The sequence below is a fragment of the Amphiura filiformis genome, chromosome 8 (assembly GCF_039555335.1).
Source record: "Amphiura filiformis chromosome 8, Afil_fr2py, whole genome shotgun sequence".
Classification (NCBI taxonomy): Eukaryota; Metazoa; Echinodermata; class Ophiuroidea; order Amphilepidida; family Amphiuridae; genus Amphiura; species Amphiura filiformis.
This window is the reverse complement of record NC_092635.1, coordinates 18596237-18614421: the sequence shown is the minus strand read 5'-3', so window position 1 is coordinate 18614421 and position 18185 is coordinate 18596237. Positions and strand designations below refer to the sequence as shown.

The following is an 18185-nucleotide window of genomic DNA, read 5'->3' as shown; positions in this document are numbered from 1 at the left end:
TCCTGTAACATAATTGTCAAATATGGAAATTTCTAACCTCAAAAGATCAACTTTGAAAACTAGGTTAAAAAAAAAACTGTATTCAGACTTTTTGACCCCTTTCCCATCCCCCAGTTAAGAAAGGACTTTCGTTTATAGGACATCATCATGCTTCTGGTTTGTTCCCTTAGACTTTCAATGTCACCTAAACAGCACAAAAAATATAACTTAATACAATGTTTGTGGAACAGTAACAGTCTGAGTGATTGCTATACTACATCTCATACTAAACTTAAAAGAACCTTTTGAAATTTAATTTCTTATATGGGGGAAAGAAAAATTGCACATTGCACACCAGCACATTAAACATGATTAATTGTGTGGGATGCATGATTCTTCTTTCTCCTGTATATTGATATATTAAGAATTATGATTAAACATCATTAATTTGATCTTGTGCACTAGTTTGCAATTTTTGAATGTTTCTGTGTTCCAGTGTATAATGCATAGGCCTCTTCCCTTGTTTGTATTATGTCGGTAGCCAATTGTTACTGTTATATCTAATAGTCTTTCAGAGCATGAGAATCTGTTTAGGGACCATCTGTATGAAGTGACTTTTAAGTTGTGTCTCAGAGCAGAAAGTTGAAAATAAAGATACCCAACCACTCCTCCTTTGTCACTTGTTATTTTCAAAATAAAATTGAAAACAAAATAATGCACAAACACAGACCAAAGTGTAAAGAAATACATTAGAGATGATTCACAAAACTTATTACAAAGCAAACATTCCCAGGGATCATTCTTATAATGAAGTTAATGTAAGAAAAAAGCATATGAAACTTAAAATCATCTTTTTCTGATGATTCACAAACATAGATTTAGATAAACTGCAAATAAAGACCTCTGATGTTTTTAAGCAAAAGTTTGATGAAATTTTGTTAGATTTTAGTTGAATATATTGTTGCGTATTTGTCAAATTATAGCTGATTATGCCAACAGTGATTTTTTTCTTTTGTTATCATCACGTCAGATGACCTTTGCATGCACTACCAATACTAACCAGTTTCGGACAATAATTTGAACAACATAAACTATCCAAAAATCATGAAGAAACAACAAGGACTATAAAACCAAATATGGAATCCATATACGAAATGCTAAAAAAGAACACATAAAGATCATGATGTTGGAATCATCTCTCAATCTAGCTTGGATGTTTTTCTTGATGTGACGTGGTAGAACAAAAAAAGTTTTGTCCCCATATTGCCCATTAAACGTTGGAATAATAAAACTTAAAATTACTGTCTCTGGAGCCTTAGTCCAAGACTGGGGGCTAAAGTCACAGAAAATAGGAAATACCCACATGATAAGTAGGGGAAAGAAGAACCACACATCGCACACTAGCACAATTTGACATGAAATTATAATGGAAACATATCATGCATAAGCAGATAAACCAGAGAAAAAATCTGCACATACAATGTACCTGCCTCTGCGGGGACTTGAACCCCAGCCCTTCCACTTGTCTGGTGGATGCTCCAACCACTGAGCTACACAGACTGTCCCTGATAAACAGGGCTCAAGTCTGGTACTTATGGATAATGAGCAGTCAAGGGTGAACAGTACAAACAACACACCAGCGGACGAGATCAAATAATGATGCTTAACCGACAGCCTAGTAATCATACAAACAAGGGAAGAGGCCTGCGCACCGTACACTGGAACATAGGAACATTCAATTAATTCCAACTAGGGCACGAGGGTCAGGTCTCCGCAGAGGCAGGTATGGTTTTTCTCTGGTTTACCTGCTTATTGATGTTATGTTTCCATTGTAATTTCATGTCAAATTGTGCTAGTGTGCGATGTGTACGTGGTTCTTCTTTCCCCTGCATATTGATATATTAAGGGTACACAATGCATTGTTGGTCGAAGCATCAAAAAAAAAAGAAAGATTTTTATTATCTAAATCAATATATTATTGAAAAATAACAACAGTTCATTCTACAAATTATATTTTTTGAAAACTTGCTTTATTTATTGTTGTTAATGAGTAATGTACATTTTACAAAAGTGTTATTGTTTCAACCTTTACAACAGAACTCAAGAACCACAGGACCTACAAAAGTGTACCTGTGGTATTTGAATTCTTCTACACACTTGCTATGATATGATCAATGCAATTGTTGCCAAAGCTCACTACCATTCGCAAGATGCTGTTAACTACCAAATCGCAACAGTTTAAAATAGTTGCTCACCTGAAAAAATACAGAAGCATCATTAATTTGGTTTTGCGGCGCTTGTTGGTATTGTTTGAATGTTCCTATGTTCCAGTGTATGGGCCTCTTCCCTTGTTCACATGATATGGCTTGTTCTGGCTTAACCATTGCAGCCAGGTAAAGCATTCTATTTTATTTTACTTCATTTTATGTTACAAATTTGGCTAAAATACTTCCAAAAGCACAAAATATTACATATACAAATAGGCCCTGTAAAAAGTTGGGGTTTATGGTACAATTTAATCCATTCACCTGGCCAGTGGTCTTGTTTCATACACATGGTTATATGCGGTGTAGCAGGGGTATCATGCTAGTAATATTTACAATGTTGGGGCAATCAGTGCTTACAAAGCTCTACAACTCAGTAATTTCAAGCATATGATGCCCTTAAAATTTCCCAGTAAATTGCATACCTTGATTTTACGGTGTGTTCGCAAAAATTATTTTAAAATATAGGGCACATGAATTTTGTATTTTTAAAGATTCATAAATTTACAAATGTTAAACGACTTGGTCAAGCCTATCTCTGGTGTTATAACAGTGAGCACCAGTTGTTTTGTATCATAATTGAAGTTTGTTACAACTGATGCTTACTAGTTTGTTCTCATATCATCGGCCTATTCATGATCTTCCCTAAAAAATCTGTGCACTTTATGATATGCATTGGAAAGACGATGTGAAACACGATTAATTTCAGCTTCACTCAGACATAGACCTAACAGACAATGACAGTTGCGTAGAATACCTGATATTTTAATGAAGATCAGGTCTTCTTGAGGTGTACCAGTCTGTTCATCATTTTCATCCCTTATGTTATGTGTTGTAGTACTATTTCATACTAGCGCTGAACATAATATCTATATCCCTAGTGCTTGGTATATAATTAACTCCAGGGCTGGGCTGGTTAGGGGTACCAATATCTCTTCTTCTCGAGTTACCAGTATGCCTCCTTCTAGGTATACTTGCACCATTAGTTCCAATATGCCCATTGTTGGAGATGCTAGGTACACATACAGTACTAGGTGTATTAGAACTTAAGGTACTTGTGGTACTCATACCTTCAGGGCTGAATGTACCAGTAATTTGCCTGCTGGGTGTACTAGTATCTACAGTAATGATATGCTCAAGAGCATCAGTACATCTCCTGTTTCTTGTAGTTGTACTAGTACCTCTTCTGTTAGATGTACTAGTGTTTCCAATACCAGCACTAGAAGTACTGGTGTCCGGCGTAGCACTATGTGTACCAGCAGTGCTTTGCATACCAGTGCCTATGGTCTGTGTTCTATTATCACATCTAGAGTTGGGCTTGGTTTTATAATCTTTTTCATAGCAAAATCCAACTACAGTGGGTGCATTATTTGGTATAGTATTTGGCATATCAGTACCTCTAGTGCTAGGAGCGTCAGTACATCTCCTAGTAGGTGTTTTAGTACCTCTTCTGTTAGATGTACTAGTATCTCCAGTATGTTTAGCAGTAGAAATACTGGTGTCAGGAATAGCAGTATGTGTACCAGCAGTGCTCTGTATACTAGTGCCTACGGTCCCTGGTCTACATCCAGAGTGAGGTGTGCAAGAACATCTTTTCTTAGGTATACCAGCACCTTCTCTGGTACATGTACCAGTACCTGTGGCAATAATATTCCTAGCACTGGAGGGAGGTGTACCAGTACTTCCAGTACTTGAAGTTGCAGTGCAAGGTGTTTTGATCCGGGGGTACTCAAAATTTTTTGGGTAGGGGTGTGCCTCGAAGATTTTGAAGTAGGACCCATGGCTATACCACTTCAAACCTGATTTTTACTACCGATGCATATACCAACATAGAAAGCGACACCCATGACTATACCAGTTGAAAAGACAAAAATACCACCCATTGATATACCAACCCATATACTGACCCATCCATATACCACTATACGTTTAGAATACCGTAACAAATTTTCACATCATTTGTTTTATTTCTTGTTTACTGTATTTTGTACTTTTTATTCTATTTATCAAGGGTCTATCATTTATTAATTATTATTATTTTGTTTGTTAGGGGTGGTGCAATAATTATGTGTACCCCAGGGTGGTGAATTATAGGGGGGCAAAGATTTTTGGCAGACCAAAGGGGGGGGCAATTTTGGCAGAACATTTTGAGAATTCACAACCCGGGGCACACATAATTGTTGCACCACCCCTTATTTTGTAATGAATACAAATCCAAAATATATTTATTGTTTTGTTTTCTCAGTTTCTTTCATCTATGTTCGTTTGTCTTGTAGGGGCCAATATCTAGCCTAGCCCTAGTTTGTAACAAATATTGTGTAGGGAAAGATGATTCTTGCACTTATTTATTTTAAATTTTATTTAACAACATACAAAAACCACGAAAACAGTGGTGCAGCCAGTGCCCCCCCCATCATACCCTGCATGGTGAAAGAAGAACGAAAAAAGAAATTTTGAACATCAACATAACATGAATTTTTTATTTACATGTAATAATGATGTATATTTTTTTGTACGGTACCTTTTTTCGTCCCACTCATGATTTATTGAAATTTTAAACAAATTTAATATTCACGCATTTCTGTTCAATGCAATTGCAATTATCATTGAATTATCGAACCAAAACAACATCAATTTGACCCATGCATATCGATCGTGTGTGATCTTGGCAATTTTGGCAGTGCTGTCGCGTGTCATGTCAGCTGAATTCGGCACCAAAAATAAAACTCAACTTTACACTAAAAACTTACCCGATTGTTGATAAAACCTATTTATATGATTCGATGCATTTAACAATCGGCAGTTAATTTACTCAAATTTTGCGATCCCGAGTTCGAGAGGCAAAACTGACTTAAAAACAGCGATGAAAAAATTGCTGTTGCAACTTCGATACCGATAGTATTTCAGTGATTTATCAAAATTCGCCGGAGTAAACAAGTAGTGCTGGGCTCGCATATACTACACCGGAAGAGTGTCGCCATCTGTTTGCAATGACAACTCAACGTTTGCTAATCGGACTATCAATTGATTTGCCCAGCTCTGAATTTATGATTCTGATTTGCCTTATTTGGATTGCGATGTACCTTATTTGGACGCGCTCAGACAATTTATTTTCGTGAGTGAGTTTAAAGATTTTCGACCCATTGATATACCAAAATCTGATTTAGACCCCATTTCAATACCAATTTCAACTTACTACCCATCGTATACCACAAAAGCGGAAAAAATAAGGGTCATTGATATACCAATGACGAAAATCGACCCATGTTTGTTTGCACGTCCCCATATGGCCATTTGTACTGAGTACCCCCCCCGGGGTTTTGATGGACATTCTGGGTAAATCAACACCTATAATCCTCCCTGAATCAGAATCAGTACCAGTACCACCAGTGCTAGGGATATCAACACTAGTATTTCTCCTGCTAGGTACATCAGTACCTCTTCTGCTAGGTGTACCATTACTTGTAGTACTGACATGCCGATCAGAAGGACTAGTGCTAGGCGTACCAGTATGCCTACTTCCAGAGCTGGATTTACTACCTAGGATCGGGCTGTTATGACATGCAGGGCTAGGTGTAGCATTAGATCCCTTGCAAGGTATTCTAGCTTCTTTACTATTAGATATACAAGGACCTCTGGTTGTAATACGCCTATCACTAGAGGTAGGTATAATAGTACCTCGAGTGTAGTTCATATCAATACCACCAATATCTGGCTCATTTCTACCTTCAGGGCAAGGGGTACCAGCACCTCTGTTACCACGTGTACGCATAGAGGTACTGGTGCTTACGATTGGTATACAAGTACCATATGTCTCCATAATGTGTGACACATTGGGATCTATTATTCTAGGTGTACCAGAAAATCCAGTACCATAATTGTTGATGTCAAGTGTACCATTATCTCCAGTACTGTGTATATCACTACTGTCTGTGCTTGATGTGTCAGTCCCTTCAGTGCTAAGTGTACCCATCTCAGTTTCCCACTCTTCTTGCCATTGTTCATAATCCCCATTATCACCATTAATTTCATCATTAATAAGGTATGACTCGCAGTATACTGGTACCAAATTGACAAACAATGGTTGCACAGCCGACAAGTCCAGATCAAGATTATCAACAATCAGAATTCCAATCAATACAATTAGAAAAATTAAAAGTATAGTTAACAAAATAAAGATTATTTGTCCACCTCTGCCTGCATTGGCTATAAAGTCACTCAGCTGAGCTCCTAAGTCCCGGTACTGAGCTCCTAGGTCACCGTATTGATCTCCAAGCTCATCCAAAATATGCTGCGTAGTTGTTGACAAATCATTAACAGCGCGGACACATCCATTGACATGCGGCTGTAGAGCACTTGCCACAAACACCACTGTCACTACAACATCAATTTTCCATCCCATATTAACCTGAAAATAGTAGTAGTAAATTATAACAACATTATGTCATGGCTAAGTGATGTTCAAGGACTACCAAAAATAAGAAAATGAATAAGATAAACATGGGGTATCACACCCTAAGTTGGGACCAATATAAATGCATCTAATATTTATTATGTACATTTTTGTATTCCAAGGATATCGAAAATGCAGGAACAGAGAGAATTAATTAAACATGGTGTATAAAAATTATAAATGGTGTAACAACACATTTATCCATTTGTGACCCCTCGGCACAACTGAGCCCGGATGTCGCCAGTGCCACTATTGAGATATGCTCCATCGAACGTAACAATAAACAATAGGAAACAAAAGATTTATTGACTGTTTTATTGATTTTTCACTACTTAAATGTCAAGTACTATAGACATGATATACATCATTTTAAAGTTAATTTCAAGCAGAATATTTTGGTTGAATATCTCAAAAATGATGATTGGCGACTTCAGGGCTCAGTTGTGCCGAGGGGTCACATTTTATCCCCTGTCTTTATAGCCATAAAGGTGGATAGTACAATCATGTACACTAGTCTATTTTGTCTATGGTTTTATGAAAGCGTGTGCCATTTTGGTAATGGTTAGATTTTTTCCTGACATTTTCTTGCACATTTATCCGAAAAAATATGAAACTTGGTGTAGGTGAACTTTAATTATGCATTTCATAATTCAAAGGTAATTTCAAGGCCATCAAATTGGCAAAGATAGTTGGATTTTCACAAGTGTTTGATTACTTTTACTGATTTATCCTGTTGTTATGAAATTTGGTGAGAGTAAATATTTATTTGATGAAATTTGAAGGTCGTTTCTAGGTCAAATAGTCAAATAACTAAAGATTGTTGGATTTCCATGAAATTTGGTGAATGTAGACAGGTAGTCAGAGGTTGTGGATATTATATTGCAAGGTCATTTCAAAGTCATCTGATATCCAGTAAGTAAATTTATATTCTTGGATTTTCTTGAAACCTAGTGGAAATGCTAATGTTTGGGTTCAACACTGAGGCAAGGGAACTTTACAGATACGAACGACTGTAAAACATGCCAATTTAAGGGTTGTTTTACAATCAGGGTACACAGATTGTCTCACTGGGGGTGAAAAATGAAGTGTCTAGTTTTTCCTCAATTTATTTGTTTTTGTGTTGTAGATGGGTCAAATAGGAAATCTGTAAAAATTTTAGGCGTCAAGTGTTCAGAGTTTCAAGTTATGCCAGAAACATGTTTTTGATACACATGTTTCTGTATACCTAATTTTTCGGAGAGGACACATTTTGGCGGAAACCTGGCGTCCAACTTTCAAACATGTGATACATGGAAACTAAGTGTAAGTGGACTAAGTGTTTATTATGAGTTTGTAGGATATCTATAAGTGTTTTTCAAGAAAATATAATTTTAGTCTTGGGTCAATTTTAACTATGGATTACGAGCTTGTATTCGGAGAGGACATTTTTGACGGAATTTTCAACATAAATTTGAAGAAATGGTACAATTTATGAAACAGTCGCAATCTTATTTGGTTCTCAATTTTGAACAATCATGTTTCAAACATTACTTCTTAACTGTCAAAATATGTTTTTATGTTATTGCTGGCAGTGATATATCATTTGCAAAGTTCACAAAGGTCAAATGAGACGGCTATTTTGTCCCAAAATCATACAGAAATGTATATTTTCATCATTTGCTAAGCATTTCAAACAGTTTCTTTGTGGCTGTAGGTTGAACTAATAGGGGCCAATAATTAGGCATGGCAACTTTTAATCATAAGTTAATCTAATATTTGAAACAGGGCACAATATGGTGCTCAGCCCAAATGTACCCCGATTGTAAAACAACCCCTAACTAAAAGAAGTGCATGGGTATTTTACAAGACAGAAAAATACCAGCATTGAACAGTTAGCCATGTGACAACAACATTGAGAATTTTCGCACAAGCCAGTGTTAACTGTGCATGCGTATTGCACTGAACGGCACGCTTGGGCGCAACAAAGTCACACTCATCTACTTGCTCATGTTGGCGGTATTGTTATGAAGGTGTTTACTTAATTTTCATTGATGGGCCAAATCTGGGTTACCATTTTAAAACCATTATTAAAGCTTTGAATTTTAATGCCACTATTTGGGACAAAGACTAATCGATAGATAAAGGTTGAAATTACTTGTATGGCTAAAAATTAGAATGTTTGAAGCGTTAAAACAGAAAATATCTGAGTTGTAAATCCTTAGCAATGAAAATAAATTTGAAGGTATGTCAAACGTGAAAATCATGAATTCTAATGACAAGAGTGGACAAAATGGAAATCAAGTAGAGAATTATTATTTTTCTATTTTTAGGCCATCACCCAAGATTCTTTGGATAAGACATGTACAAGTACCCAGCAACTTCTCACACAAGCTTTACAAGACATGGAAACCACCTCTCCTGAATGTGATATCGCCTCCTATGTGTGGAAGGAGCTAGGTATTGATATGCCCAGCCCTAGTGCTTGGAAAGGTCGGGCACAAAACAAACAACCAAATGAGGCAGGAGGCTTGTATATGAAATCAAGGGCTTTTACTCCACGGACTCAAAGGTAGGAATTTATTGTAAAATAAGGATGTGTTGTCAGTGGCATTTAAAAAAGATAGAAGGAAAGGGATTATGTGTAATTTGGGCAAGCTGAAATTGGCAAAAATGTTGCTATGGCAATTCAACAGTTGATTTTAAAGTGAATTATCTATGATTGACTCTTGCCAATAAATGTTTGTTTCCAAATGACCCTCATACATGTCCCCTATTTGGAAAATGCATCCAATCCCCCAGCCCCAGTCCACCCCTTTTTGAGTCCATCGCGGTCATAAATAAGCACATGACTTGACAAAATGAGGGGCATACTTAGCAGCACAGGACCAATCAAGAATTAACTTTGGATCAGTAATGAGATTGGGAATCTCACTGATTCAAGTAGGTAATGAATTTGTTGTAATGTTCATTGATTATCCTAATATTATATTATCAATATAACCTAGTATTAAAATAGTGGCAAATAAGTGAAACCTTGTTAATTACATTTGATTTGCTTTGGTTAAAAAAATAAGCTTTTCTGTGCCATACTTATTTTGTCCTAAATTGTTCATACTTTACAGTATTTGCTCAACTGTAGACAGTCAACTCAAGACACTGCTGGATGATTTAGCCTATTACACCACTCAAAGTGAAGAGAAAACTCAAGATAATGTTGCCACTACACCTACATACAATCCATTTGATAAGTATGCTGACTGTACCACACTACAGAGCTTTTTACAGATTTCTTGCTCCAAGTGTATTCATAGGTTTGTAAATTGCATTTTACTATTATTATACTTTTAAATGTTAACTTTTCTATAATCAAAACATACCATGGCTATTACCATTTTTAAATTTGTTTTAAAATATTTGATAATATACTGTATACAATGTTAGTACCAAATCCCAACTGTTTATTGCACATGTTGGAAAGTGCTGTATATTTCTGTCATCATGACTTAATAGAATTATTCAGCACAAAATTGTATTCTTTCATTTAGTCATATCTTTGTTCATTTATTTCTTCTCTTACCTACTAGAATCCTGGACCATGTAAAGAAAGCCTTACAAGCTTCATCTACTCAACTTGATGCCACCAAGAAGCTTGGTCAAAACCAGGAATGCTTGATGCTAGTGGATAGGTAATGGTAGTATAATTAATTTTGTAAAGAGAACAGACACATACATAAATCAACCACCCACATATGAACATTTAACATTCATAATGAGAACATTAGTCATCTGTTCTAGTAATTTGAAAATATACAGCCATTTGCTATTGCATCATTCACAATAGTTCTAGTAGCTTATAAAATGAATACTTGTCCCTGTCGAACAAGTTCGTAAAGGGGTCTGTAAAATGAGCTCCTTGTCTGTGTGGTGTAAAGTGCAAAAATGATAACATTGGGATTCTTTTGACTTTCTCCTCAGGTCCTAAGATGCTTTTATGAATTTTAATGGGACATTGACCCTTGACTACTCTGACATGTGTGATGTCAACATATGTGAGGTCAAAGGTCATTTTGAGGTCATATTATAAATATGTTCAAATACTTTGGTCAGGGGCAATGTGTGGTGGTGTGGAATCTGGGACAAAGGTCATTTGGGGGTCAAGTGAGGCCATATGCATTGTTGATTTAGGGCACCAAAAGCCCGGGACCAAAAGTTTCTTGACAAACTTGCCTTTCTTGATCACTTAATTTGGTGGGAATTTTACACACCACATAAATTGCTAATCACCTTGTTAATTTCAAATTATCTTGTAAGAAATTGTTTTACTGAAATAGCTATGATTATTTTAATTTGCTCAACAGAGCTTTACTACTGGGTCGTTTTTGTGTCGCCATGACCGAGCTATCACCACATCTAGAGAAAGCCATTTTGATATCAGAAGAGCAAACGATTACGAAAATGGAATCTGCCAGGTAGGATTTGTACAAATTGTATACTTCAGGTGCATTTTCAGTATAGTTAGGGTAAAATGACATTTTTGTTGCAAGAGATCTGAGAAGGCATAGAAGACCAATTTTACACAGAAATGAATGGTAAAAAAATAACATAATAATAAATAATAAGGACCTCCCTCACTGATTTTTAAAAAGTCCGGACGATATACATGTTATTTTCTTTACTTGGTCTAATTGATATACCAAAGGCCGCAAATGCTACCCATGCTTGTGACACATCCCCATATGGTCATTTGTACTGAGTACCCCCCCACCCGGCATGTACTAAAGATTTTTGTCTCTTGACAACAGGTTAAGAACTAGCAAAACCAGTAGGAGACCAGGACAAGCTGTGGTAAGTGTTGTTTAAAGTGTTAAGACACACAATTGTGTAAATCTATTTCAGGCCATATGAAAACACTATACTGCTATTTCCCTTTTATTTATTGTGGGATTAGAGGAAGAATGTCATCTCTGATTTTTTTAACATGAACGAGTTCACAAACATTGCAGCTTGCAAAGTTACGTGTAGAAGAATGAGTACTACAAATTTGCCGCTAAAACAACCCAACTATATTTATAGGTTAATGAATGTGTATTACTTGTTGGGAGATAAATTAGACAAAATAATGCATGCGCGCTGATGTTGATGCGTCTAATGCACGAGCCCCGAACCTATTTCATATAAGAAAAAAACATGTGATTTTTGCTGCTTTTAATACAAAATTATCACAAAAAAATATTGGATAATAGAACCAAATATAAATGCATCAACCCGCCCGAAAAATGAATCAAGTCTATGCGACGTGAACGCGTGTGAAAGTACTGCGCGACTGTGCGCGTAGTACGTGGAGTGCACTATCTAAGAGTGTATGAACTATCAATCAAATTAAACTGGATTAATGAAATTAAACTGGGTGAACAGATCATTCCTAGTATTTTTGGATTATAATAATCATTATTGTCATATGACCTGAGGCATTATGTGCCCAAGTTTTTTAAGGTAATTTCAAGATTATCAGTCATCTGAGTTCAATGAATGATTTTGATTGTTTTCACGTGGAACTAGTTCTACATTGTAGTGTTGTTTGAAAATGTTATTTAAGGAACACTAAATGTTAAGTCATCGAAACTGCATTGGTCAAAATGAATGATGACACAAATTCCCAACTTATTTCAGAATATGTTGTCTGGATGTCAGAGCTCACATAGGAGTCAGCAATGACATATAATTTTGTCATTAAAGAATAACTTCCAGAACATCCTTCAAATACTGTATTTTAACTCCAACTTTAAACCTAACCCTAATCATTACGTTAACATTAAGTGAATCTTTATCCTAAATCATACTCCAGCCTCTAAATCAGGTTGTGAATGGTGTTCTCTAGTTTAATGTAATTTTGTTTTGTCAAACTAAACAATCTTCCTGGAACCACCATCCCTATTTTCAAGCTATCTTTTTATGTTATCATTAGGTTTCACCTTTAGCATGGTTATCATCTCTGCACTTAACATGTGCAGAAATAGTATTGACAACAAATGTCTGTTTATTGTTTTTCACCTTCTAGCTATCTGAAGATAATGACTGGATGAAGATCAAACTGGAGCTTTTAAGCCAAACCCATGAATCTTACAAGTAAGTTGGCCAAGAACCGGTATATCCCGAAAGCCTTTACCCTCCTTGAATATGGGGGAGCGGGCATTCCAACAAAGGGTCCCCTTTTTTGTTGTATTGTAGATTTGCTAAAATATGCCCTAACAGGTCCACATTTTTGAGAGGGAAGAAAACCACATAAGGTTCACTTTTTGAGTGAAATTTTCTAAACAGACCTGAAATGTTTAATTTTAATATATGCAAACCCATTTTTTCCTGAAAAAGGGTCCGCTTTTTGGAAGTCCTGCAAAATGAATCCTGGTTACGGGCTTGGTCAGGCCAGTACACAACCACACATTCCAAAGCAGAGGTAGTGGCATTGTAACTGTGTTGTGTGATGCAGTTGAGAGTATATGCAGTGGCTTTGAATATAATGCACTGGCATGATGGCATATTCTCTGTTAAATTCGCAGACTTTTCAGGTTATTTTCTAGATATTATAACTTGAATTATTTCGATATGATTATCAGGCTTTGGGATTGATGTTATTTTTAAAGGTAGTATTTTGCTGTTCATTCTCTTTGATTTCCGCTAGCATGTGTTGAGTGGGAGGGATTTTAGATCATTGGTATTTCAGTTAGAGCCTTAATTAAAACATATAACCAAGAAAAAAAACCTAATATTTTGTGAAGTTTTTAGTGATCTCAAATAATAGACAAAATTAGAGTAATTTAGTGTTGTAATTAGTATGTTATTTTTGTCTGTAGTATATGGAATAAATACACCTGTTCTGTTCTGCTGGATGAATTCAAGACATGTTTGATGAACACCAATGGTGCTTCTCTACTTAAAGCTGCTACAGTAAGTAAATCATACCATATATATCAAAACATCCTCCTTTACCTGTTTACCCATCCAAACTTAAGGCTGTTATCTTTTCATGTTCATAGAACTTAATGGAGCCAACCCATATGTCTGCTTCTGGTTTATAAATGGGTATGGTATACATATGTGAAGGATACTTAATAATCCATCGGATAATTAACAATTGAAGGGAAAAGTTTTCTCCCTTTTTTACATGAAATCCATAAAATTCAAGTCATCTATTTCATTTATAACTATACAGCTAACTTGTTCACCTAACCCCTGACAGCTTAGAAAAATGAAATTTAATCATGACATCTATCATATTTACTCTGTTAAAAGCTCCCTTTCTATCGAACACTTTTTGTCAAAAAAAGAGTGACCGAAATGCAGAAATTTCCATGAGCGTTTAAAAGAGTAAATATGGTGTGTGATTTATACAGGAGTGTGTCAGGAGATTCAAATATTGCACTCTCAGTGTAATATGTTAGTATGTAGGGATTGGTTTTGTTTTTAGTAATGCCAATAAGTGCCAAAACATACCTCAAGACAAATTGATATCCACCTAATCAACTTAATTCAAACTATATTAATTGTTTGACAGCACTGGGACACCATAGAAATAGAAGAAGAAACAGAAGATGGCAAGAAAGTGAGCTCTAAAATAAGGCTGCCTGTACAGGTAGGTGTATTCTGGGTAATCCTGTGAATGTAATGAAAGGCATATTGTCACTTCTATATGATAATTTGCATAACTCATTTTTGACCAAATTGACTTGCCCTCAACTTCTTATTACCACATGCATATCTAACTAAGTCATTGACCAGAGAAAGGGAATAAAGATGATTATTTAACCAGTGCTTTAACCATAGTTTTGTGTTTTCAGGCAATACCTGGCATTGCAATTTGAGTTGTGCAAATTATCGTATCAGGGGGACAATATGAGACCTGCTCCCACTAAGCACGGACAAAAGTTGCCATGGCTTTATTTGAGATACAGTCCAATAAACATGCCAAACATCAATTGAAAAAAGAGAAAATTAGAAGCTCAAGATGTACCTTTGAAGGACAAAAGGTTGAGTCATCATAATATGTAATATATCATTTTAAAGCTGACATTCTGAGCATTTTGAATATGGACATACCGTATTGTTTGTAATAAACGCCCCGAGGCGTTGCATTTTTCCAAAAGGGGGCGTTTATTGGAAGTGAATTGTCAGTGAAAAAAGCTTAAAAATCGTGTTCAATTTCCCGATGGTGCTCCTATTAAAAGGAGGGATTTACACTATACATGATGGCGGCGCCCATGGAAAATGATATTTTTGTGGGGAATAAAACAAAATTACACCTGTAAGTGCATGGAATTAGTGAAATTCTACCATATTTAGGCAATGAAATGGATGGGAGTTGAGTCATAATAGGTTTTGTCCATTCAATTTAGCGAACGTGACTGACATGACTGATGCAAGCCCGGGGATGCAAGTTTTAAGCTTACCTACACATGTACACGATATCATATGTCATGGAAATGTTTGCATTTTTGTCAATTTTTCACAGAAAAATTGGAGGGGGGCGTTTATTAGAGGGGGAGCGTTTATTACAAACAATTCGGTATCTACAAATCGTAATTTCCCAACTTGATCCAGGTTTCATGGGTGCAGGTCTCATATCATCTTGTTCTAAGGCAGATTCCATATGTGATCTGATTCATTCACGCTAAAGGAGGCAATTCTGACGTGTCAAAACTGCTTGGTACTGACTTTTATATTAATCCTCGGACAACTCCTCATAACCAATCTCAAGAGGCACTGACTGTCTGACTATGAATCTATGATTAAAATTTATTATTTCCCTCCAGTTGACCATGAAAGGTAAATTGTTATCCTAACACAGGATTTGAACCTTGGACTCCTGTCTGTGTATCTAGACAGCACTGTAACCAGTTCAGTTATCAATATGAAGCTAGTGGCATTGAATCGTTATAGTAAATTCGAAAGGCCCAAGGTTTTAAATTGCATTTCTCCTGCTTCTCTAGCGACAAGCTGGAAAGTTCGGTGACCTGATTGACAGTCTCTTCCCTCACTTCACCTTATCAAAATCTATATTTTGAAACCAGTAAAAAGCTCATATTTGTCTTGTAACACCAGTAAAATTTTCATCCTTTGTTAAAGTTTGTTTTGATCGTGTGCACCCTAAAATGTCTACGCTTCATCCCCATGGGGGTGTACCAACCCATACTTTTCTATGGGCCACAACCACAAGAGCAGTTTCACTCAAAAATCCAGGTAAATTAGGTAATTCTTGGCAAAGCTTGAAAACTCGGAATGCTAGTGGTTCCGCAATAAACACACAAGGACATAGCACGGCACAGAAGTAAGCGCTTAGCACGCTACATGGACGCAACAAGTACATTCGAGCTTGGCCAAAAATGACTTAAATTACCTGTGGGAATCAGATTGCTTTGGTTATGGACCACACACCTTGAAGGAGAGATAATATTCAGGTAGCTAACGAGGTAGAATTCCACGATCTGAGAGTAAAGAGGAGAGCACACAAATAGGCCAAATCATTGATTTGAGAGTCTCTCAGATGCGCTAAAACATCGATCTGAGAGTCTCTCAAATCGGCTAAATCATCGATTTGAGAGTCTCTCAAATCGGCTAAATCATCGATATGAGAGTATTGCAGATTCAATGGGTTATTGATTTTAGAGGAGGAAGTGCACGAACGGATCGTTGCTCCCGGATATGGCCCCCATCAATGGTCTGTATTAAGCATATCGCGACTCATGAGTAAACATTAAATTTCAAAATAATTAGTTCAATGTTTTCATGGTTTTCAGAGCATTTTTCAGTTCAACTTTAAGATACTTTAATTTGAATTTTTGTTCAATAAGACTTCTGTTGTAGTCGTTTAAAATTTCGACGTGTGATTTGACCAAGCTTTCTTTGGTGTTTACGATATCGGCCTATCATAAAAATGAATACTGGTATCATTGCCGGCGTGTATTTATTAGAAAATAATGATATTATTAGGGAGAGGCTTATAGTATAAATAATACCGGTAGGCATTAAGAAAATTTATTGCATCTAATTTCAAACATTGAATGTTGGAAGCATTGTATAAGCCTATACACATGCAAAAATAACATACAAAAAAAACCGATCATTTTTATCATAATTATTTTTTTTCATAGACTTCCGTTGCAGTCGTTTTGGAATTCGCATGTGGTTTTTCGGTCTTTTGTCATTCCACCCTTGATGAAATATTTGATTTCCGAATTTGAGAAATTTAAGAAAGGAGTTTATACAAACAAAATAATGCATTGTTAACCAGAATTGAGGCCCCAGATCGTGCCTATGTCCTTAATACCGAGTTGCCTAATTTGTTCATAGACTTCCGTTGCAGTCGTTTTGGAATTCGCATGTAGATTTTCGTAATTTCACTCTTTCAAGTTTCATTCTCAGTTCTGCATAAATATAACTCTAAATATTTGATTTCTGAATTTGAGAAGTATGTACAAACAAAATAGTGCCTTGTTAACACTGAAGCGTCATCAGATCGCGCCTCTGTCCTTTGCAGACCGAAGTTGGTATGCTGGCGGGTATGCTGGTCACTTTTGAGAAAACAAAATGACATGATGGACGAGCAAACAATCTTTGTCAAATGAGCTAGATATTTGTTCTCTTTGCACTTAAATAGACACAAGAAATAGATCGGATCTCTTTCTTTGTTCTGTATTTGTTTCTTTCTTTTTCAGAATGTCATTGTAATGACAAATTGATAATTTTAGCCCATTATTGTACCACAATAAATAGGCTTACATGCGCACCCCTAAAACCCCCCTGTTTTTGTTTTGTTTTTGTTTTTGTTTTTTGTATGTAGGCCTATGTTTTTTGTTTTTTGCCCGTTTACCCCACCGTATGAGACCTCATATTTTACTAGTGCCTTCCCAAGATTCCCCAGCACCATATTTTTCTTGTTCTCCTCCAAAAGGCAATTAATGCTCTAATATTATGAGATTCATGCAATCCCCGACCCCATAATGCCTTGTCATTCCTCCCAAAAATGCATACTTTTGCACCCAATACCCTACTGTTACAACACTCTGCTCCAAAAGACCCAATATTTAGCATCTGACCCTATACTGAACCCATTTTAGGATCTTGACCATCTTTAACGGTCATAGGGTGAGCTGAAACAATTGACTCTGATCGACTCATAGTCATAATTCAGCTGAACATTGGAGTGGAAGAATCCTGGGGATTCACTTCAATTTGAAATGGATATAGGAGTAGGCACTTCCGCACTGAGGGGCATTCGGTGAGAGCAAAATGTAAAAAATATGGGGTCATTGGGTGAGAGCATGGTTTTAAGCATTCGGTGAGAGCAAAATGTAAAAAATATCATCGGGGTCATTGGGTGAGAACATAACCTTTTTTTAAATGGAATCTTTGGGTGAACCGAAACAGCGCCACAGAAACCTCGAAATGAATCGAATTTCTAGTTCTAAATGGCTTCAAATGTCTTCATTTTTCAAAATAAGCAGCAAAATCAGTGA

At 36.3% G+C, this 18185-nt stretch overlaps 1 protein-coding gene across 1 annotated transcript in view; it reads left to right on the top strand.

Annotated features, from left to right (window-relative positions):
- LOC140159445 (conserved oligomeric Golgi complex subunit 1-like) overlaps positions 1–18185 on the top strand; it is a 177214-nt gene that overhangs the window by 20823 nt on the left and 138206 nt on the right. The window contains exons 15-22 of the mRNA XM_072182923.1: positions 9006–9244; positions 9798–9986; positions 10260–10361; positions 11034–11144; positions 11478–11520; positions 12734–12801; positions 13527–13620; positions 14228–14305. Coding sequence (XP_072039024.1) covers positions 9006–9244; positions 9798–9986; positions 10260–10361; positions 11034–11144; positions 11478–11520; positions 12734–12801; positions 13527–13620; positions 14228–14305 — 924 coding nt within the window. The remainder of the gene's footprint in view (positions 1–9005; positions 9245–9797; positions 9987–10259; positions 10362–11033; positions 11145–11477; positions 11521–12733; positions 12802–13526; positions 13621–14227; positions 14306–18185) is intronic.